Source organism: Cervus canadensis, chromosome 6 (genome assembly GCF_019320065.1).
Source record: "Cervus canadensis isolate Bull #8, Minnesota chromosome 6, ASM1932006v1, whole genome shotgun sequence".
NCBI classification, from domain to species: Eukaryota; Metazoa; Chordata; class Mammalia; order Artiodactyla; family Cervidae; genus Cervus; species Cervus canadensis.
The window spans coordinates 26,183,196-26,207,417 of record NC_057391.1 but is presented as its reverse complement, the minus strand read 5'-3'; the positions used below and the strand labels follow the sequence as shown (position 1 = coordinate 26,207,417).

The window sequence follows — 24,222 nt, the reverse complement described above, 5'->3', positions numbered from 1 at the left end:
ATGTATTTCCTCATGACAATAGCTTGTGGATCTTCCTTAGAAGCCACGACACTAGAAAGATTGAATTTTATTTATTTTCTTGTTTTTGTTTTCATAATTTAAATTTTTTTTATTTTTAAACAATTTTAAAGGTTACTTTCCTTTTACAGTTATTACAGAATATTGGTTATATTCCTTGTGTTGTACAATATATGCTTGAGCCTATCTTACACCTAACAGTCTGTACCTCCCATTCCCCTACCCCTATATTGCCCCATCCTCTCCTCCCCACTGATAACCACTAGTTTGCTGCCTATATCTGTGAGTCTGCTTCTGTTTTGTTGTATTCACTAGTTTCTTGTATTTTTTAGATTTCACTTATAAGTGATATCATACAGTATTTGTCTTTATCTGTCTTATTTCACTTAGCAAAATGCCCTCCAAGTCCATTCATGTTGCTACAAATGGCAAAATTTCATTCTTTTTTATGGCTGAGTAGGATTCCATTGTATATGTATACCATAAGAAAGATCGTGTTTTAGATATCAAAAAGATTTCCTTTAATTAGGTAGCATAGTTCTGTATTGCAGATGAGAAACCTAAAGCCCCCCAAAATTCACTAACCCACAGCTTTACCTAAGTAAAATCAAGCACTAGAATCAGTCTTCCTGCTGCTGGAATTGTCATCCTACCACCCTCAAACCCGCAAAGTAAAGGAGCATCACTGAGGCCCAGAACAGAGATGCTGGCAGTTGAGGCAGGATGAGGGGATACATGCATTCCTTAAATTCATTTCCAAACAGGAATCTTACAGTAGAGGTGAAGAAACTTTTATGGAAAGAGGAAACAGCTGCAGAATTAGCCTTTCTCCCAGCCCTTGTAGTAGACATAGCTCCACTGAAACTTAGTGGTGTCTCCTTTTAACAGCTGCAACCCTCTGGAGAAAGAGATATGGGCTGAGAGTAACCACTTGCAAGGAATTACACAGCCAGGTCACAGGCTGCCTCTGTATTTTGATTTGCCTGCAGCTTTATTATGTGAATTTATGCTGAATGACTTAAAAACATAATTCTTTTTATGTTTCATTTTGATCATTTTATTGGGTGCTTACTGTCCAAAAATATTGTTGGTACCTAATACACAATTGCCTTAAGAAAAGGGTGCCCTACCATTTGGATAACTAAAGTACATAGAGACATAAATATAAGGACAAGAGAACAAAAAATAGAAGACCCTTAATACACAGAGGAAGAGAAATTCAGTGGTTTGGGCTGTCTCAAAACTATCACAAGCAAAAAAAAAAAAAAAACCCAAGGGGCAGCTACTTAATGTCATCAGAAGGAAATATTTAAAAGAAAAAAAGTAGAAATGAATGAACATAAGATATTCCTATCAGCTAAAAAAGGCCCTCCACATATATTCCACCAACCTAGTACCTTCTGACCATCTTTCCAGCAGATGGCATGTACATTAGAAGTGAACATTTTAGTCCCTCAATCATGTCCAACTCTTTGTGACCCTATGGACTGTAGCCTGCCAGACTTCTCGGCTCCTCTGTCCATGGAATTTTCCAGCCAAAAATACTGGAGTGGGTAGTCATTCCCTTCTCTAGAGGATCTTCCCAACTCAAGGATCAAACTCATACATTAGTTCACCCTGAATGTGTGTGCATGTGCATTTGTGTATTCTCAGCCCTGAATTGTCATAGCATTGAAATAAGCAAGTGCTGACTTCTCTCTCCGATTACCCTAGAGACATAATGAACAACAAGGTGTTTTACCAGCACCCCAACCTCATGAGAGTCCTCGGCATGCACGAGACGGTCATGGAGGTGATGGTGAACGTGCTGGGTACAGAAAAGTCTCAGGTAATGCTCCAAGGAGAATTTAACTTGAACTTGACCCCTGGGCCGGGTCATGTGAAGTGGCCTCTTCACAGGCACGTGGTTGGTGCCCACTGCCTAGTGATTCTTCCCAGGGAGGGCACGGGGGTAAGCACAAGGCCAAGAAGGAGCATGGAGATGGGACCCAGCCAGTGTGAGAGTTCTCACTCATCCACTGGGCTGCTCAGTCTCCTTCCCAGCCTCTTCTGCAGTCCTGCTCCTTCCAAGATGGAATTCCTCCAGGTTCCACTTAGGAGCCTGATATGTCTGGTGCTGTGTCAGAAGGCAGTTCTGAAGGAGAACAGGGTCTTAATAATGATCCTGGCACTGTTCCCACCGGAGTGTACATGTTTCCTGTCTGAGCCAAGCTCCTGACTTATGTTGATTTCCTAGCCAGCCCTGCCATAAGGGGCCAGGGAGCTCCTGCTGCCAAGGGGCAGGGAGTGCCAACAGGGCCCACCTGGGCAGGTGCTGCAGCTTGTCCAGGTCCTCCTCAGAGTCAGAGAGCTTAAGGCAACAGATAGGGGATGTTTTTAAATATTGGAAATTCTAGAGTACCTGGTCCTAGGAAAGCAGCACCAATATTGACAGGTGAGCATTGTGAAGGAAGAACATAGGAGCCCCATTCACCTTGCTCCTCATTTGCTTCCTTCTGATGTCTCAGGAAAGTGGACTCTCCCCAGAAGGCCTCTGAACAAATGTCTGTGTGCCTCAGCAAACAGACAGACTAACTTTTAGAATCTTGCTTCCTAGAGCACGTTCCATGATTCTAAAAGCGGAAATCAAGGGCTTTCTTGGATCCTGAGCCAAGGTTAACACTGACACCATTTATTGAGCATGAATGATCAAACAGAGGATCCAGCCAGACCCTGGAGATGCTAATTACTTTGTTAAGCAGAGAAGCCAACCACTTTTGATGGTAATAGAAGTTGGCACTTTGGTGCTAAATTGTAAGAATCATGTTATGAATGCTCTAGGAGAGTGGTGATCAAGGACAGAGTAATCGGGGAAGGCTCACAGTCTGAGAGGGTGATGCTGTTGAGGGTTCTACAGCAGTAGAGGCCGATCTTTATGCAGAAGACTCAGGTTTGATACAGTGCTAGGTCTTATTTTCTGTGATCACCCATCTCCATTTCTGTTCCCTCCCTTCCTACTCAGAAACAGTGGTCTGATGTAGGGTTGAACAATTTCACAAGATATCTGAGGGTGACTAGAATTCTGGCTTGACATCTATTTTTTTTTTTGAAAGAAAGATACTTCAGGAGCTATAATTAGCTCTCGATATTTTTAGAAGCCTCTTCTTAGATGTGTATTCTCTGTCGCTCCTATGAAAAAGTCTTGGAAACAACCGGAAGCAAGGAGAAAATTATTTTTCCCAACTGTTCACAGTTTGCAAGGCTCCAACCTAAGACTCTTTGAAGTCAGCCTTTTCAGAAAGGCTTCTTGATAGATTCTTCCCCGTGACACTTTCTACTTCTCCCTACAGATTGCCTTTCCAAAGATGGTTGCTAGCTGTTGCCGCTTCCTGTGCTATTTCTGTCGAATCAGCCGACAAAATCAGAAGGCCATGTTTGAGCATCTAAGTTACCTGTTGGAGAACAGCAGTGTTGGCCTAGGTAGGTCTTGTTATAATTTCTGCATTTGGCTCAGGGGTTACCCTTCCCCTGCTGGCCACTTAGGCAGTAAAAGGAAAGAAGTCACATGTGTGCTATGGTATTTTTAAATCCTGGAGGAATTTTTAAATCCTGGAAGAAGGAATCCTGCCTGATCTCAAAACATGTGAGATAATAATAATACCATGTCTCTGCTCTCCAAACTAAGGAGAGAAGTCGCGGCCAACCAGCCGTGGTGACAGTAATGATGACAGATTTGTTTTGGCTTAGGCACACAGTTTATAGTCACACAGTTTTGCCTCCTCTCTCTGGGGACCCGGGGTTCATGAAATGCTACCTGAGATTATGGATGTAGTCTGGAGATCCAGTGCCTCCCAGCCCATTCAGCTGACCAGGGAGCAGTGCTAATAAGACCAAGGTCATAGATCCAATCTCTTCTTGGCAGGCTGGCTGCAGGCGACATGCCTGTCCCATCAGCTAACCAGCCAGTGCTTTCATAGCTGCAAGGCAGACAGGCCAGGAGCGACTATGGACAAACAATGTAAATCCAACACCACCGCTAGAAAACCAATGCATGCACTTGCCTTGCTCACTCTTCTGTATGTAAACTAAATGAATTTGTGGAAGACACAAATACATTGTGTGCACGTGAAATCTGAAATCTCAGGTTTCCTGTTTATCAAATGCAACCTCATGGGATTGCAAAAAGAGTCGTACTCGACTTAGGGACTAAGCAACAACAAGCTTAGACTAACCAACCTTTTTATAAAATGCCACCTTAAGTTTTTTCTCAATTTTAGCCCAAGAACCAAACAAAAGGAAATGAAAGACAACGGTGGTGACCTGATATAATTCTAAGAGCTAATCTGTTTGAGGTTATTTTTAAACTCTAGGCGGTGACCCCAGAAATGACCAAGTTATGTGAGCTTGGTTATCAAGTGACATCTGAGACTTTTGAATGGTCACCAAACGAGGGCCCAAGAACTTCCATGTTAGAAAAGCACTTGAAAATACGTGGTCCCAGTTGCTCCTATGAACTGATTTTCTAACTTCAGCTATGTTCACGGTCAGTAATGAGTGTTGGGGGGAAGGATAGAAAACAGCTGCTCTTGAATGGGGCGGGCAGCCCCGCTTTGAGGACAGCGATGTGTCCAGGTTTTGTGTTTGCTGACCTCTCCTGGCCATGACTGCGCACTGCAACCTCAGCTCAGCGCCGGGTGGCCTTTCTCCCTTTCTCTCCCCTTCTCTCCTTCTTCCTCAGCTTCCCCCTCGATGAGAGGATCCACCCCGCTGGATGTGGCCGCTTCCTCCGTGATGGACAACAATGAGTTAGCGCTGGGCTTAGAGGAGCCAGACCTCGAGAAGGTAACTGGCCTTGGGGGGGCACTGTGCTTGCTCTCCCCTGCTTATAGCACGGCCAAGCCAAGAAAAAGCAGACCAGAGGCTGAGCCTGCGTCGGAACCTCCTCAGCGTGTGAGGAAAGTGGGGCGGGATGTGAGTCCTGGCAGCCGTGTGATAATTAGGACCAGAGCTTCTCCTGTGGGCAGGACTTGCCAGCTCCACAGACACCTTCACCTTCTTCCTATCCTGTCTTCACACTGTTTCCTTGACTGGACAGCTGACGCGACTGACAACGCACTTTCTCAGTTTGGAGAGGAGCCGTCTAGTCAGGAGGAGGGGGACGAGGAAAAGGCTGTCCACTGCCTGGTGGGTTTGGGAGCAGCTAGGAGCGGGCATCTGACCCCAACAAGGGGATCAGGAGGGGCCCTCAGCAAAGAGGTGACCCCGAGGCTGGGCAGAAGCTACTCGGTCACATTGAAGACAAGCCTGTGCCAGGAATGTTTGAATTTCAGAGATGAGAGCATGGTGTGCTTGAATTTCAGAAAGCTGGCTGTGACCAGAGCTCTGAAGCTTGCGGGGAGTGCTGAGAAGGGAGGAGAAACAGAAATGAATGGGCCCCAGGCTGCCATTACTGCTAATAGCAGAGGTCCATACACCTGCGGAATCACTGTGTGCCAGGCCCCACTCAGAATTAAGTCACGTGATCCTCAGGACAAGCCTTTTTATCATTGCCCCAGTTACAGGAGAGGAAACTGAGGCATAGAGAGATTAGGTAATATCCTCAAAGTCATCGGGTTTGTGAGTGTCAGAGCCAAGGTCAAAGCCCTGGGCTTTAGAGGCCGTGCTATTACCTGTGATGTTTTGGGACCTCACTATAGAGCCTCGAGCCCCAGAAACCACTGGAGGGCTTCAAGCAGAGGAAAAACACGACAGTTTTTTATGTTCTGGAACACGTCCTGGTTTTAGTGAGAAGTGGTGATTGGACTAGAAACAAGACAAACCCCACCCCACCCCATACACACACGAACTCAGGAGCTGTGCGCCCAGCAGCGAGTTACGTGGTTGCTGTTCTGTGAATGCCCTGGGCATTCCTGGCCTCTGCCTCTGAGGGGACAGAGTTTAGTCAGACTTGGCTATTCATCCATTTAAATGGCCATAAATATCTCAGTTTTCATTTAGGTGATCTGATGATAACTGACACCTGTGTTTAAAATTAGGTAATGATTCTCTCATGATAAGACAGTGCCCCAGGGGGCCGTGCTCAGCACCCACCCTCAGCCACATTCACCTGATCCCATGATAACTGCTCATCAGGGACCCTGAGCCTCCCTGGGAAGGGAGACCAGGAGGCAGGGAGAGCGGAGAGAGGGTACCCAGGGAAGTCTGCAGAGGAGGAGGAGGGCCCACCAGTCACCCAGTGACTGAACATTTTGGTTTTGAAATCCCATGGTCAAACGAACAGGGCCAGCCTGCATCCACCATTGTCTCCCCCGTGGGACCTTAATTAGGCCTACTTTTAAATGCCATGTCCCTCTTGCCAGAACTTTTAAATGGCATGTCCCTCTTGCCAGAACCGGGAAATCATAGCATATGGCTTATATCTACATAGCGGTGATCATCAGCCTTGTCAATTGCTTGGAAACAAAAATGAGTAAAAGGTTCCAATTTCAAATCTGCTAAATTATTTACTTGGAAAGTAGTGGGCTGTCTCCAGCTTCTAGAGAAATGAAAGCCCTTCAGTTCCCAGAATTGTGCATGCCTTACCAGCTATATAAAAAAACTTACATAAAGAAAAAAACAAAAAAAAACCTGGGCACTTAACTTTGTTTTGTTCTTGGCAGGTGGTGACCTACTTGGCAGGCTGTGGCCTGCAGAGCTGCCCCATGCTTCTAGCCAAAGGATACCCTGATGTCGGCTGGAACCCCATTGAAGGGGAGCGCTACTTGTCCTTCCTGAGGTTTGCCGTCTTCGTGAACAGTGAGTCTCAGTTTTCCATGCCTTTCAGACCTAGGATGGCACAATCGCAGTGCGTACTAGGGAAAGGAAATTCTTTGCACTGCTTCCTATCCATAAACATGATAGATTGTATAGGTAGGTGGCAACTGAGAGAAAAACCTCTGGGACAATCAGGCTAGACAAGGATCAAGAGTGGAATCCAGTGGAGAGAGTCCTGAATGCTAGGACCAGAGCCTACAAGGAGCTCACTACATCAGCCTGGGCTTGTCACCTCTTCATACCTCTTCTTCTAAAAGAGGGCGCTTGTTAATATCTTGATCTCACTTGTTTCCCAGAATTAAATGCAAGTGTGTCTCTAGATTCTTAGAGTTTTGGATGAATGGTTGGATGGATGGGTGGATGATTGGATGGATGGATGAATGAATAAAAACATGGAAGAGCTGATAGCTGTTAAAGGTAACTAAACTCCCAGTAGGGAAAAAAAAAAAAGAATTGCTATAGAAGCACTAAATATTCTTCTTCTTAATGCAAATCACCTCTCACTTATAGGGAATTCCAAGTTGACACAAATTCTGCATTTCCACTAGCTTAATATGCTGAATATTGCATAAAATGAGTAGTTTCTTAAAATTGCACCTTGTCTCCAAAATTTTGTCATGATATTAATACTGGCTTACTTGCATTTACATTATAGTTACAATCTTTCTCCCTTTTCCCATTTTGGAGTTTCTGGCTAACAAACCTAGCTGGGCTAGTTAAGTGACTGCAGAGAGGGATTTCAGCTAATAAGCAGTCATGCTGATTGTTCTATGAGAATTCACCTAAAAATGTATTGGTATTACGTGATCATCATCTTGCCATGTGCTCTTCTTGTCTCCTCCTCCCCAACCCCCTGCTTATTTTCCTACATCATAATGTACGCTGTTCTTAATATTTGAATGGTTTCCGGTGTCCCGGTTTTTTCCCTTTCTTGACTTGGTCACAGACCTTGAGATGTTTGTCTTTTGTTCTCCTAGGACTCGTCCAGCCAAGTTTTCAGGGATTTGGGTTTTCTGCTTCTCTCTGCGTCTTCCATACCTACTATCTGTTCACCATCAGCATTGCTAAATTCCCATTTTCTTCCTCTGCAGCCAGTTTCAGAGTATCCTCTGATAGCCTATTTTATTTCTAGTACAGATGATTGCATATCCTGAATTAATGCAGAGTTATTGACTGATGGGACTTAGCAGCAGCAGCAGCCTTGTGGTAATAATGAGGCTTCCCTTGTAGCTCAGATGGTAAAGCGTCTGCCTACAATGCAGGAGACCTGGGTTTGATCCCTGGGTCGGGAAAAACAACTGGAGAAGGAAATGGCAACCCACTCCAGTACTCTTACCTGGAAAATCCCATGGACAGAGGGGCCCGGTAGGCTACAGTTCGTGGGGTCGCAAAGAGTCGGACACGACTGAGGGACTTCGCTTCACTTCACTTCATTTTGGTAATAAAGGGAATTTTGTGTAGATTTTAAAGATTCAGATAGTCCATCAAATTCTATAAATAGACTGTATGACACATACCAGATCCAGGAAAAACCCATTTATTCATCTTAGCCAACTTCACTGGAAGATCAAGGGTTTTATGAGTCAGTTAGTGGGACTGTCTACTTGGGTTATGAAGGTTGAGGAATCCACTGGCTGTTTTCTTACCCAGATGGCCGAATTCCAACACTCGCTTTTGCTTATGTGGTACAACCATATTCAACTAAACTCTGAATCAATGCTCGGTCCACCCTCTTTGTTTTCAGATTGTTTTATGCCTTTTTAATACACTCTACAGTACAATTTCATAATGCAATAAACTGCAAATCTATTAGACCATCAGTAGAACGATATGTGCACTTTAACGTGAAGGTCACACTTGGTTTTGGCAAAGGTTATTGGCTTCTACTTTGAAGGAACTGACAGTCTAGTCAGGGGAACAGACATGGACAGAGGTCACTATAATAAGGAGTGGAGTAAGGTAGGGACAGAGTGTTAGCGGGTTTTATGAGGGCATACCCACATCCTGTTGAGATCAGAAAAGGCCTCTTGGGGAGGTAATGTTAGAGATGAGCTTTGAAGGGTCGGATTTCCAGGTGCTGAGGTGCAGGAGAGGAGCCAGTTGAACAGTGGCCTGAGGGCTAAAGCACATGTGCTCAGGAAACACAGTGATCAGCTGGTCTGCAGGGTGGATGCATGGATGACAGTGCTAAGAGACAGGTGTAAAAGGTAGGCAGGCAGCTCTGATGGGGAGAATTTAAATGCCATACTGAAGAGTTTAGTCTTGATTCAGTGTGCAGAGAACTGGGGAACCTTTTCACCAGAAGAAAGACTGGCAATCACCAGGAACTTCTGTGCCCAGGTTAGGATAATGAGTTTCTGAATTGTAATGGTGATGATGGGAATGGGATAGAGGAGATCTATTTGAAATAAGTAATAGAGACTGAATTTATCAGACCTGCTGGTGGTGGTGATTATAATGTCTGAGTCCTGGGTATGTGGACATAAGGAAAAAAAAAAACAGGTCACTTTAGAGCTTAGAGATTTAAGGGTAGGGAGAAAAGAAATAAGGATGGTCAGAAGGACAGAATGGTTTGAGATGGAGGGTCATGAACTTGTGTAGTTTGGGGAATGATTTTGCAGTGTGTGACCCCCCAGATGGAGATGCCCCAAATTGAGGCTATAGAATAGAGATCAGTCAGGAAACATATTGGGACCAAGTGGACTTGCGGGTCACCTGCAGTTGAAATGGTCCAGGGGAGAACATAGAAGAGAGAGGGATTCATATGAACAAACTTATTCATTTAATATAACAACCCAGTGAGTTAGATATAGTTATCATCATCATTTTATGGATAAACACCCTGATGCTTAAAGCCATTAATAAGTACCTTTGCCAGAATCACACAGCTAGTAGACTTTCGTGAGGATTTGAACCAGAACAGTTTGGCTCCAGAGGCCAAACTTTACTCAAACCATTATATAGCATTGCCTTGTAAACACTGTCTCCCTAATGAACAAGGAGAAACAGCACTTTCTCCTTTGAGCTGATCAAAAATTGTGGAATTGTTTAATTTCTGTTTGGTGCTAGTGTTTAAAAAAAATTTTTTTTAAGCCAAATCAAAAGCTCTTGCTATATCAAAATAATAGAATTAGAAAATTATTTTCTAATGTTATTTTACTAGTTTCTATTAATGTTGGTGTTAAATCTTCTTAAACAAGATTTGTCTTTAAGAGAACTTCTTAAAGCATATGATTTTCTCCACTTTATTTTCACTAGCTTGCTGGGAAACCTTGGGTAGTGTTTAACTCTAGGAGGACAAACGTTGAGAAGTTTCTATTAACCCAGCAGTTGCAAACTTTATAGCCTGTCTAGACACAGAGGTGTCTGAGTGTGTGATTAATCCCTTCCTAAGGTAGATACCAAGTAGGAAAAGATTCCTTACAGATCCACAAGAGGAAGGGGAAAGTTGGGAATTCCCTGGCAGCCCAGTGGTTGGGACTTGGTGCCTTCATTGTTGAGGATCCAGGAGCAGTCCTTGGTCAGGAAACTAAGATCCCACAGACCATGGGGCACAGTCCAAAAAAAAAGAAGAAAAAGAAGGAGAGAAGTCAATCTGTGCTTCCTTTGAGTCCTTGGAGTGTCTCAGTGTATCTTCCTCAGGCTGCAGACTTATCTGAAGAACACAGTGTGTCCAGCTTTACTGAATCTGTCTCCCTAGGCAGCTTGATCATAACTGGGACATCCATCATGTGACATGTGAAGAGTACATGAGGGGCTATGAGAAGTGATAGGAGATGTGCACAAGATGTTCTGCCCTGAAGTCATTTAAAGTCCAAGCAGCACACAGAGCAAACCAAAGTAAAATGATCAAAAACATCATATACATGCTAAAAACTCAGCTACACTCACCTACATAGGGACACATGTGACTGTTGGCAGGCCAAAAACGATGGTGCTTGTTGGAATCTTGGAATATAAGAATGCCTGGGGAAGAAGGCAGATTGTTGAACAGGCAGGATGTTGTTGAACAACATCCTAAAGAAAGAAATGGACCTCGTTTGACAGAGTAATCAGGGGAGAACATACTGAGAGGCGTTGAGCTGGGAGCCGGAAACCTTTTAGGGTATGACATTTATATCTCAGTAATGCTGAAAAAAGGTCTTTTAGGATCAAGAATACAAATTTAGCATGTTAGATATGAAGGGCATAGTAGGTACAGATGCTTAAAAGAATCATCTGTTCTGTATTCATGTTTTTAGAGTCAGAAAAAATGTAATAACCATTCTTCATTGTGATTGGTATTGATGACTGGGGGTGGTTAAGATTAAAATGTCTTAAGATTTTGTTCTTGTTGTCAAATTTATAATCCTAGGAAGTGGACAGCCTCAGTTCTTGCAAACAACGGCTGATAATTGCGTTGGTAATGCAGTGATGGATAATCACCCTCAGCATTCCATTTGATTCGTTCAAGCCACTAAGTGATATTAACAAGAGGCTTGAGCATACAGGGTTAGATCATTCAGACATGGACCGTGTTCTCATTAAATACACAGTCTAGTATGAAAAATACAGATACCAAAACATTCATTAATTACACTTGTGTACAATGCTTTAAGAAAGAAGATGGGGTGTTTGAGAGGATTAGATCCTCTGGAACTTTCAAGTTTAAGCTGATCCTCAGGGGCAAAATGGAGTTGCATAGGTCAAGGTTTTATGTCAAAGGAATGGAAAGGAAGAGAGCATTCCAGGCAGAAGAACTTAAAATAGGGATTGTGGTTAGAATACAGACAGTAAGAAAAGCAATGGGCAGTCATTACATTCTCATTAATCATTCCTGTGATGAGAATGACTGCTTAGGATTAAAATGGGGAGAATCATTCCATTTCCATCTAACTTCTCAGGAACATTGAAAACAAGGTAGTAATACGAAGGCAGTGTTGAGAGACTTTGAAGAGAAGCTCTGTGAACATGCACAGTTATTAAGCTTATTATTCATTTGGAACTCCAGCAAAAACACTGTTGTAAGCCCTTGGGCAAAACTAGTTTACCTCAGATCTCTCTCTCCCTTGAAAAATGCCCTCAAGATCAAGTATTCCCCTTCCCTCCTGGGGATTTGGTTGGCAGCCCAGCTTACTGAGCTACAGGTAATTAGAAGAGACTGTTCTCTTCTCTTCTAATTAGACCAACCTTTCTACCTTGCGAAACCTTGAGAAATCCTTTTCCTTGGTCCCCTCTCCAATTAGCATCAATGGTTGCACTTCAGTTCCTTCCTCTTGCAGAGTGCTCTCTGCATCCCCCACGGATGACCAATATCCAGTGATCAAGCTTTAGCTTCCTGGGTCCATTGTGCCAACCAACCTAATTAGCTTAGATCTGGCATCTGGTCCCATCACTTCATGGCAAATAGATGAGAAAATAATGGAAACAGTGAGAGACTTTATTTTGGGGGGCTCCAAAATCACTGCAGATGGTGACTGAAGCCATGAAATTAAAAGACGCTTCCTCCTTGGAAGAAAAGCTATGACCAACCTAGATAGCATATGAAGAAGCAGAGACATTACTTTGCCAATGAAAGTCCATCTAGTCAAAGCTATGGTTTTTCCAGTAGTCATTTATGGTTATGAGAGTTGGTCTATAAGAAAAGCCGAGCACTGAAGAATTGATGCTTTTGAAGTGTGGTGTTGGAGAATACTCTTGAGAGTCCCTTGGACTTCAAGGAGATCCAACCAGTCCATCCTAAAGGAGATCAATCCTGGGTGTTCATTGGAAGGACTGATGCTGAAGCTGAAACTCCAATACTTTGGCTACCTGATGTGAAGAACTGACTTATCGAAAAAGACCCTGATGCTGGGAAAGATTGAAGGCGGAAGGAGAAGTGGATGACAGAGAATGAGATGGTTGGATGGCATCACTGACTTGATGGGCATGAGTTTGAGTAAGCTCCTGAAGTTGCTGATGGACAGGGAAGCCTGGTGTGCTGCAGTCCATGGGGTCGCAGAGTCAGACACAACTGAGCAACTGAACTGAACTGAAGACATAAGATTCAGATAAAATAAGGCTATCTTGGCAAATGAATTTCAATAGCAAACTCAATACAGAACTCACAGTCTTAATTCTTCAAATCCTTTTGGACATTGTGGTCCACGTTCCATCAAACTTCATGACACTGATCACTTTGGAAAGAACAAAGTTAATTTCAGCATACTGGTTAAGACAAGGGTTGACCCATAAGTGTTTCCATTCTGAGAACTGAAAGAATCTGAGCATGGTGTTTAAATAAGCTTGACTAATAGGGTTGAGTTTTTTCCTCCATTTTTGACACTTAAAATGTCAAAGTTTTAGCTTCATTTTTCTTGTAATAGGAAATGACAACTGGGAGTGTGGATATATGTGCTACCTGATAGGTGTTGAGGGTCAACAATATTTGAAAGTAGTCAACTGTGAGTTACATCTGTAACTAAAAATACTTGCTTTCAGATATACTGATTCTCCTAGTGCTTTTCTTTAGGTATCCCTCTGTGAATAAATTCTATCATGTATAAATGCTAGGCTCACCTCATGGAAAACATGTCCTTAGAACTAACATCACTTCTTTATCTGAACTTCTCTGTAAACAGTACAATGTCAACCTCCCCTTGGGTTCCTTTCATTCCTGATTCATTATACCCTATCATTATTATGATTATTTTACCCTGTTAGCATCTCCTTAGAATTTTCTTCACATGGATTCTGGTTTAGTTAAAGACAAATTCTGTTTTGATACTATATTAGATGGAACTTGAAGAAAAACTTCTTTACAAAAAAATTTAGTCTCTTCTTGAAGGATTGAGTTATAAAATAATGAATGCATGCTGATGGACTGTATAAATTCAGTTTAATGAAATTCTATTCTGAATCTAATTACACAGTTCTAAAACTTATGTTGATGTATACTTAACAATCTTGAATTTTACCTGTGGTATAGAAGGTCAAGTGATAAAAGAGGATGTCAGCAGGCCACGCTTAGACCAGGAATACTGGTAGACTGTCCAGGGCTGTGAGACACAGCAGTGTGTTCACTGTGAGTTTGAGTGGGCACAGGTTAATTTTAAGTATTTGGAAGCAAGCTCAGCCCTTTTAATGCTGTGGACATGATGGAAGAAATCTCTGCACATGGGTAAGACTAATAGACTCACCCTAAAACTAGAAATATCAATATCCTCAGATATGCAGATGACACCATCCTTATGGCAGAAAGTGAAGAAGAACTAAAGAGCCTCTTGATGAAAGTGAAAGAGGAGAGTGAAAAAGTTGACTTAAAGTTCAACATTCAGAAAACTAAGATCATGGCATCCGGTCCCATCACTTCATGGCAAATGGATGGGGAAACAGTGGAAACAGTGGCCGACTTTATTTTTCTGGGCTCCAGAATCACTGCAGATGGTGACTGCAGCCATGAAATTAAAAGATGCCTACTCCTTGGAAGGAAAGTTATGACCAACCTAGACAGCATACTAAAAAGCAGAGACATTACTTTGCCAACAAAGGTCCCTATGGTCAAGGCTATGGTTTTTCCAGTGGTCATGTATGGATGTGAGATTTGGACTATAAAGAAAGCTGAGCACCAAAGAATTGATGTTTTTTAACTTTGGTGTTGGGGAGAAGACTTTTGAGAGTTCCTTGGACTGCAAGGAGATCCAGCCAGTTCATCCTAAAGGAGATCAGTCCTGGGTGTTCATTGGAAGGACTGATGTTGAAACTGAAGCTCCGATACTTTGGCCACCTGGTGTGAAGAGCTGACTCATTTGAAAAGACCCTGATGCTGGGAAAGATTGAGGGCAGGAGGAGAAGGGGACAACTGACAATGAGATGGTTGGATGGCATCACCGACTCGATGGATATGGGTTTGGGTGAACTCTGGGAGTTGGTGATGGACAGAGAGGCCTGGTGAGCTGCGGTTCATGGGGTCGCGGAGAGTTGGACACGACTGAGCGACTGAACTGGAAACTAGAAGAGGCACGAGTGTCTCAACAGGACACATGAGACTCGGTGAGCTGGTGCAGTGTGCCTGCTCACACAGGAATTTGCTAAAAATCTGGAGGAGAAGCCAGGTTTTATGGGTTCCCATTCAAATGGACCACTTTAAGTTGATTCATAAAAATGTTCATTACGCAGAACTTAAACTCTTGTGATAGTTTTAAAATACATCTATAAATTCTTCCTTGTACCTCCCTCCAAAAGACGGAGCCTACTTCTTCTGCCTTTGAGTGCGAACTAGATTCAGTGAACCACTTCTCATGAATAGGATATAGCAGAAGTGACAGTATGTGACAAGGTTGTGGAAGGTATTGCAGCTTCCTGACACTCTTTCTTGGATCCTTTGCTCTGTGGGAAGCCAGCTGGCGTGTCATGAGAACACTCAGGCAGCCCTTGAAGAGGTCTCATGGTGAGGAGCTGAGGCCTCCTGCTCACAGCCATGTGAGTGAGCATGGAAGCTGATACTCCACATCCAGTCAAGCCTTCAGAAGACGGCGGCCCTGGCTGACATTTTTACTGCAGCCTCATGGGAGATCCCAAGTCAGGGCTTAGTCACTCCCAAATTCCTGAACTACAAAAACTATGAGATAATAGTTAGTCTTCAATCTGTTAAGATTGAAGATAATTTTTAATACAAGGATAAGTAATTATTACAACAGTGTATCAAGATGCAACTTCTATTATAGAACTGAATCCTCCAATAATATCTAGTAATTTTATAAAAATATTTTTCTTCAGGTTTCATCCTGTACACAGTGTCAAAAAGCCTTGTCTTTGAGATTTGGCCCAGGGGTGAATTCTCAGACCAAATTAAGGTTTTGCGTGAGACTCTGAGACGGAAAGTGTGTCCCGTGAAATTGTTTCAACAAGCTGTAAAACTGCTTTTTGTTTGTTTGTTTGTTTTTGTAAAACTACTTTTGATTATAAAACTGACTGAGAAGCATTGGTGATCCCTGTCCACATGTGACAGTTCACTGCTTAATCACTTCTTTGGGAAGTGATACCCTGTCTTAGTCATCTACGGTTTCTTCCAAAGAGAAATACCAGCAAATACAGTCATCAAATCTTTAGCTCCCCACAGAGGTATTCTAAGAATAACCAAGACAACTTTACCAAGTAGATTCTTACCCAGATAAATGATTTCAGAAGTGCCCTGAGGTCCATCTCCAAGAGTTTCCCTGGTGGCCCAGACAGTTAAGAATCTGCCTGCAACGTGGGAGACTTGGGTTGGATCCCTGGTTTGGGAAGATCCCCTGGAGAAGGAAATGGCAACCCACTCCAGTATTCTTGCCTGGAAAATCCCATGATACAGAGGAATCTGGCAGGCTACAGGCCATGGGGTCGCAAAGAGTCAGACATGACTGAGCAGCTAACACTGTCATCCCCAAGAGAGACATACCCCAGAGAGAACAACTGAGGCATGTCACCTCTCCAGATGCTAACTGAAACACACCAGCTTGAGTTACCCTATTACCTCATCTCGAGGAAGCAAGGAAATACCTATTAAGCACCCTAAGGGAGTTAATAAAGATATAAAGGTCTTTTGTTCTCTAAATCACTGGTGAATTAATCAGTAATCCATGGTAGATGCAGTAGTGTATTTCTTGCCCTCTGAGGACCTAAATATAGTGAAATAATGTGAACAGCATAAAATCCTGAACTGAGAAACAAGACTCTTGTTCTAATACTGGTTAATTGTAATACTTCAGATAAATAGATTCTGACCTAATTTATCAAAGCTTTCTCTGCATCAGTATTACCTACTAATCTTAAGAGGATGTGACAAGCTAAATCAAATACTGTTCTTCCAACCTTATCAATTAGAAATCAATTCTGGGCAACCTCACCAGCAGTCCAGTGGTTAGGACTCCATGCTTTCACTGCAGGGAACACAGGTTCAATTTCTGGTCGGGAAACTAAGGTCCTGTAAGTCACATGGCATGACCAAAAAAATGACATCCGTTCTGAGGTTGTCCTCTCCAGTGAGATGGTAATAATGCCTCTTTCCCTTAGGTGAAAGTGTGGAAGAAAATGCTAGTGTCGTGGTCAAGCTGCTCATCAGACGCCCCGAGTGCTTCGGCCCCGCCCTGCGGGGTGAAGGAGGAAACGGTCTGTTGGCGGCCATGCAAGGCGCCATTAAGATCTCTGAGAACCCAGCCCTCGACCTCCCCTCACAGGGCTACAAGAGGGAAGTGTAAGTGAATAGAATTGCCTTCCAGCCTCCCTATGGTTGGTGAGCTCCCCAATATTCTCAGTACATGCATGATAAAGCAAGTGTCAATAACCTCTCCCTGGTAGAAGAAGCACAGGCTCTTTACAGCTGTTGCTCAAACAGCTTAGATCACTTCGTGAGCTTGTTATCTTGACTCTCCCAGTAAGCCTCGTAATCAGTCTTATCTTCCCTGCCTTCCGTTTCCCCTGCTCCAATCAGGTCAGTTGGCAAATCGAGAAGTCGCAAGCTCAGGCCCCACCCCACCCCACCCCCATACCTCCCTATGGCATCCCCACCAGAGGAAACTGTATCTAGGCTGACAGGTCTGGACCAACAGGGTTCCAGTCACTGTCTAACTCCAGCCCGTCCCCTTCAGTATTTTGAACCCCAGTGTTTCGCCTCATATCTCTCATACTTTAAAAAGAAGGAGCAACCTCCACTTCCTCTTCTGAAAGTCTCTGATTTGATTCTTGAGGTAAAAAGAAAGTTGCATAATGTGAAAAATCACAGCTCTACTAATCTTGGAATTTAACAGTTAAAGATGTAGTTAGTACATCATCGGCCTTGTGACCTTCCTTTCACTATGTCTTGTGACCATTTCCCTCTTATCACAGCCTCTAGGTTAGACCCCAGAATCTAGAGAAGGGATATAACTCAGCAAAGCTTGGGATTTAACTCCATCCAGGGGCTTTATTATTTATTTATTTGTTTTTTGGTCATCATTTCTGGTAGATGAGCTGGTCGAGTCAGAACCGAAAACATAAACTATCCCAACTTCCTCATGTAATGTGAGAAAAACTGAGGCCCAGAGTCATATAGCTTCTTAGCATCACAGCCAGGGCCTGAACTTGGCCTTCCTGACTGCTGTCCAATGTGCTTTCCATGTCTACCTAGCAGGAAAATGATGGAATGGTTGGTAGACATTTTGGGGGTCACAGTGCTGCTCCATGAGTGTGTGTAGAGCACGATCCACTTATGTCAGTTAAGTTCATGGGAATATATTTGGGTCATTTGAGCTTGCTGAGTTAAACCAGCTCATTGACCTCTGGGGGGAGAGAAAGAGTCCAGTGGAAAGGATGCCTGATGCCCAGGGTGAGCAGAGAAAGCATTTCCATATTGTGTCTCGAACATGGTGCCACCTGCATGACTTCCTTACAGCTCCTTGTGTTGCTTCTGTCTCAGCAGCGCAGAGGACGATGAAGATGAAGAAGAGATTGTGCACATGGGCAATGCAATCATGTCATTTTATTCGGCTCTTATAGACCTGCTGGGCCGCTGTGCTCCTGAGATGCACGTAAGTGATGAGTTCCCAGAGAGCAGCTTTGAGGGACTTGAATCAGGAACGTGGTAGATTTCTTGAAGGTCATTTCTTCTTCTGTCCCTGGCATGTGTGAACGTGCCTTTCTCTCTGTTCCTTCTAGCCAAAATCAAAAGTGGTTTCTGCCTCTGGTACCTGATTCTACAGCTTTCTAAGGAATGACTCCTGGGAAAATCTCTGTGTTGTGTGATTTCTCTGTGACCCTAGTAAGGCATATCTGCTACATATTCTTGTTTCAGAAGCCTCCAAAAATTACATTTCCTTGCACCTCAGCCTGGTCACAATATGACCAACTTGATTTTGTGATTGTCTCTGTCTGGACACTCCACATGGAAAATCTTTTCTTGATGACCATGGTGTTAGGCATCAGGAAGGTAGTCATGATTCATGTTTGATTATTTCCCAGTGGTAAGCTTTATAGACATACTAGAAAAGATGATTCTATTTTTATGAGATGTCTTCTCAAACATTCAGTTTCAAACTGAATTGGTGTTTTCACCTTCCCTTTTTCATCTCTGCTGGGGGTGGAGCTGCATAGTGACCTTATTTCTCATAAAGTCTCACATTATTAAGTGAGAGAGGAAATACTTCTTATAGGAAAATAGAAGACATAGCTTCTTATATTTTAAAAATACTTGGTAACTGTTTAATAGAACTTTGTTCATTCAGGGCTCAGGTGTGCTCTCCACAGTGTTCGCTGCATTTGGATTATGCCAGTGTCTCCTAAAAGTATTTGCAATGCAGACTGGGGTGATATAAATAGTGTTTTCTGGTATTGATGAGGTTATATATTTGGTCACAGCCAAGATAACAGTGGGTATGTTGTATTTAATGCTAATGAAAAGATAGCATTGATTTAAGTAGTGGCTTTCAAATTTTTTTGACCAAAAAAATTATTTTGATCATAGTAAGAAATTTTGGGTTGGCTAACAAGATCATTTGGGTTTTTCTGTAACAAGCTTTTCCAAACAAACTTGTTGGGCAATTTAATGTAATTTACATTGCAACCTAGTATACATATGTTCCAGAAACAAAACTTATCCTTGCTATGGCTAATGCACTCTAATATTTTCTATTCTATTCTAATATATCTCATGCTTTTTAATGCTGGTGACAATCCACTAACTGATTTTACAGCCCACCAGTTGGTCAAGACCACAGTTTGAAAGACACTGCATTAAAGCATTCACTCTTATCTTTCTTCCTGTATGTCATGGTATTATCTACTTAACAATGTAGCCTGTTTGGAAATCCATCTACAAGTGTTTAGGGGAACTACTCCAGTATGGAAGAATCTAGGGTAAAAGTACTGCGTGCTTTTGTGACCCCATAAACTGTAGCCCACCAGGCTCCTCTGTCCATAAGATTTTCCAGGCAAGAATACTGGAGTGGGTTGCCATTTCCCTCTCCAAAAAAGTACTGTAGAGAAAAGAAAATCTAAATCTTCAAAGGGGAGGCTGATCAGAATTCTTAACTTGTAATAGTTTCTAGTTCCTACTGTGGAACTAGCACCTTACTCATCTTTCCATTTCTGTGCTGTTAAACAAATAAAGGAAAATGAAAGGGAACTAGGGAAATTCTCAGATGTCTTACTATCTTAGGGTGGGGGGTCAGTTCCGCTGATCACCTGTCATCTCTTCACAAAGCAGGTTACAGTTTGCCTGGTCTCAGGAAGACTGGCCACATGGGATAGCTAAACCCTCAGAGCCCCACCTGGGGGAGAGCTTCTCCCTTGCTTACTGCCCCTCAGATTCAACCTCATAAACGCACACACATACTTCTCCCATGGCCCTTCCTGTGTGAGTAAGGGGAAGGGGTGATGCAGTCTTCACTCACAGCTGCCCCTGTGCTCATAGCTAGGGTCACACATAGGTGTTCCCCTGCCTCTGATCCTGCAAGCATGTGTCCCAGCATGTCAACCAACTACCTCCCAGGTAGGCTCAGTCCTGAGCTCATGACACTTACCTCGCCAGCTAAGAGCCTGTGCCCAGAAGCGTGCCTGCTGCCCCCACATCCAGGAGGATGTGGCTGTCTACATGCCCACCGTGGCTGTAAGAATCAGGTTATCCATCCCCAAACAACTCCCTTGAGATGCTGAAGTTCTCTCTGACATCATCTATACCCCTCTTGTTGCCCTATTCCCGGCATATATCAAACTTTTTTGGGAAACCAAAAAAACCTAAGTCATGTCTACATTTAGCAGAATTCCAGGGTCTGGAATCATGGCCACATGGTCACCACTCTTGCCATGGCCGCCGAGAGCTCCCAGGACTGCAGTCACACTGAGGCTCAACAACAGGCTGCCTTCACTGCTGAGGCTACATGACTGTTGCTATCACAGCAAAGCAATCCACTTGCCCTCCTTGGCCAGTTATTCCCTCAGTAGCACCTCTTCTAGAAAATCAGGAGAAAGCGCTTCTCTTTTTTTTGTGGCCACCCATGTCTAGAACAACTGGGGAGGCATAAAAGTGTACCCATCCCATCCCCCCAGAAGGAGAATCATTTTACTGCCCAAGGTTTGAAGGTGGGGTGCAGTGGGCGTATGGGAACCTCATTTATCTTACTCTCCAACCCTACCTTGCAGCTTATCCAGACAGGGAAGGGAGAAGCCATCCGCATCAGGTCCATCCTGCGCTCCCTCGTTCCCACCGAGGACTTGGTTGGAATCATCAGCATCCCCTTGAAACTGCCTTCCCTGAACAAAGGTAAGGGAGTGGCTGAAGACAGTCCTGCCAGCCTCCCCGGGGCCACCCGCTCGCAGCAGGATCCTGTGGGCAGTGTGGGGGTCCTCCCTGCCTCCTCCTGCAGGGCAGGCTTCACAGGGACAAGATCTCGCTCTTTTTCTGGTGGTGAAGAGTTCTCTCCTCCCAGCTCCAGCTGGCTGCTTGTCTCCTCTGCTCTTTTGGGTTGAGACTTCCGTACTCCATGTCCCATAAATGCGGCTAGTCCAGACCTCACTGTCTTCTGAACTCTAGTCATCTGGAGGGAGGCTGATGGACTGGGACCAACAGGAGCCCTCCCCAAACCTCCCATCTCCTTTGCCTCTGTGCCCCCAAACTGTGCAGCCAGCTGGGGCAATGGAAGGATAGGGTCTGACCCAGGCTCCCTTGGCCATAGTGCCATGCACCTCACGGCCATGGACCATAAAGGGTCTTCTCCCATGGCTTCTCATGACATTGGGCATCAGTCGTGTTAACCTTACAAAACTTATACTCTCCCAAAAACACAGAGGCTCTCCATTTCACTCCACCTACTATCTAGTTAGTTACCTCCTGGCTGATGGAAAAATTGAAAAGATAGCGTGATTCTGCTGCAGTGTTTCCCAAACTGGTGTTCCGCGAGACATTTTGGTAAAGGATACTAATTGCTATACATTTTAACAAGGGGTTTGGAGTCAAATAAGTTTGGGAAGTCTGGGGATATATCACCTTTTTCTATCTTTATTGAGATATAACTGACATATAATGTTGTGTAAGTTTAAGATGTACAGTGTGATGATTTGATATGTTTATCAAAATTAAGTAAATGCATGCTTCACCTTGCATAGTTATTATTTGTTGTTGTTATGGTGAGAACATTTAAGTTCTACTCTCATAGTAACTCTCAAGTATACAGTACAGCGTTATTAACTGTGGTCACCATGCCGTACAGTAGATCCCCCAAACTTACTCATCTCGTAACTGAAAGTTTGTACTCTTTGGCCAACATCTTCCATTTCTCTCACTTCCCCCAACATGTAGTAACCATCAATCTACTCTCACTTTCTATGAGTTCAATTATTTTAATATATAAGTGAGCTCATACAATACTTGTCTTTCTGTAATTTATTTTGCTTAGCATTATATCCTCAAGATCCATCCATTTTGCTACACATGGCAGGATTTCCTCCTTTTATAGCTAAATAGTGTTACCCTCTGTGTGTCTGTGTGTGTCCATATGTATGTATATACCACATTTTCTCTATCCATCTATCTGTGGACACTTAGACTATTTTTTCTATGTGTTAGCTATTGTGAGTAATGTCGCAATCAACATAAGGATGCAGATACCTCTTGAAGATACTGATTTTGTTTCCTTTGGCTATATATCCAGAAGTGGGATTGCTGGATCATTTGGTTGTTCTGTTTGTGATTTTGAGGAAACTCAACACTTTTTCCATAGTGGCTACACAACAAGGGTTCCCTTTTCTCCTTATCCTTGCCAACATTTTTTATCCCTTGTTTTTTTATTGAATAATCATTCTGATGAGTGTGAGGTGATATGTCCTTGTGGTTTTGATTTGCATTTCCCTGATGGTGAGTGATGTTAAGCGTCTCTTCATGTGTTTGTTGGCCATTTGTATGTCTTTGGAAAATATCTATTTGGGTCCTTTGCCCATTTTAAATCAGATCATTTGTTTTAGTTGTTGAGTTTTTGAGTTCCTTATATATTTTGGATATTAACTCCTTATTAGATATATGATTTGCAAATATTTTATTGCATTCTGTAAGTTGCCTTCTCATATGGTTGTATCTTTCGCTATGCAAAAACTCATTAGCTTAATTTGTCCCACTTATTGATTTTTACTTTTGGTGTCATATATCCAGAAAAATAATTGCCAAGACCCTATCAAGGAGCTTACCCACTGTGTTTCCTTCTAGGAATTTTAGTTTCTATTCTTACATTTAAGTCTTTAATCTATTTCTAGTCAACTTTTTTGATAAACTTTTGTGTGAGATAGGAATCCAAATTCTTTTCATCTCTGATTTTAGACAATTTTATTGTAATGTGTCTTAGAGAAGATGGTTTGGGATTGAAATTCGAGGGTGACTTATTAGCTTTATAAACTTGGATGTCCAAATATCTCCTCAGGTTTGGGAAATTCTCAGCCATTATGTCTTTAAAATACGCTTTCTGCTTCTTTCTTCCTCTTTTCTCCTGGACTCCAGTGATAGGTAAATTGTTGCTCTTAATGGTGTCCCTTAAACCCTGTAGACCTTCTTCATTCTTTTTCATTCTTTTTTTCTGTTTGTTCTGCTTACTGGATAATTTCAAGTCATTTGTCTCTGGGTTCACTGATTCTTCTGCTTGGTCCCGAAGAAGCTCTCTATTGAATTTTTCCATTTAGTCATTATATTCTTCAGCCCTAATATTTCTTTTCTGTTCTTTTTAATGCTTTATGTTTTGTTCTATCACTTTGTTGAACTTATATTTTTGTTCCTGTTTTCTTTATATCATTAAGTTGTTTATCTGGATTCTCTTGTAGCTCTCTAAGCATCTTTAGAATAACTATTTAAACTTCTTTGTCAGGCCATTCATTCATTGCTGTTTGTTTAGTTTCAGTTACTAGGCATTTGCTGTGTTCTTTTTGTGGAGCATGTTTCTCTTGTTCTTTACGAGCCCTGTAGCATTGCATAGGAACTGTGCATTTGAGGAAGCAGTCACCTCTTCCAGACTCTATGGACTGACTTTGGTGAAGAAAGACCTTCACCTTCAGGTGGGGCTCTTCTGGTACCAGAATGTAAGGCAACTTCAGGTCCAGACAGCACATGATGTCTTGTTGACTCAGGCCCCTGGGTTCAACAGTATTGATGACTGCGTGGTTCTTGGCCAGAGCTGCCTGGGGTCCTCCAAGACTGAAAGGGCTGTCGGGGCCCTAAGCAGTGCTTCAGGCCTGGCATCTAGGGACCAGGGAAGGCAGTGGTGGTGGTGGCCAGAGCCAGTGGTACACACACTTGCAGGGACCAGCTGCAGGCACACATGTAGTGGCAAGGGCGGGGCCAGCAGCAAAGACCAGAGCCAGCTGTGGGTACATTGGCACGTGGGGAGACCCTGCTGGGTCTCACCTGGGTGCGTGTATAGCCATGAAGGCCCAGAATAGGAGCTGGGCTGGCAGCATGCAGGT

The 24,222-nt window shown here is 43.2% G+C and overlaps 1 protein-coding gene across 8 annotated transcripts in view; it reads left to right on the top strand.

Moving 5' to 3' along the window:
* The window catches only part of RYR3 (ryanodine receptor 3), a 547,151-nt gene that overhangs the window by 401,481 nt on the left and 121,448 nt on the right, over nt 1–24,222 (top strand). For 6 of the 8 annotated variants that reach the window (XM_043471377.1, XM_043471383.1, XM_043471379.1 and 3 more), the window contains exons 40-46: nt 1,732–1,846; nt 3,348–3,477; nt 4,736–4,839; nt 6,657–6,792; nt 16,822–17,002; nt 18,203–18,314; nt 20,923–21,043. In XM_043471377.1, the coding sequence (XP_043327312.1) occupies nt 1,732–1,846; nt 3,348–3,477; nt 4,736–4,839; nt 6,657–6,792; nt 16,822–17,002; nt 18,203–18,314; nt 20,923–21,043 (899 nt within the window). The remainder of the gene's footprint in view (nt 1–1,731; nt 1,847–3,347; nt 3,478–4,735; nt 4,840–6,656; nt 6,793–16,821; nt 17,003–18,202; nt 18,315–20,922; nt 21,044–24,222) is intronic. The other 2 variants (XM_043471384.1, XM_043471382.1) reach the window with 1 other exon arrangement.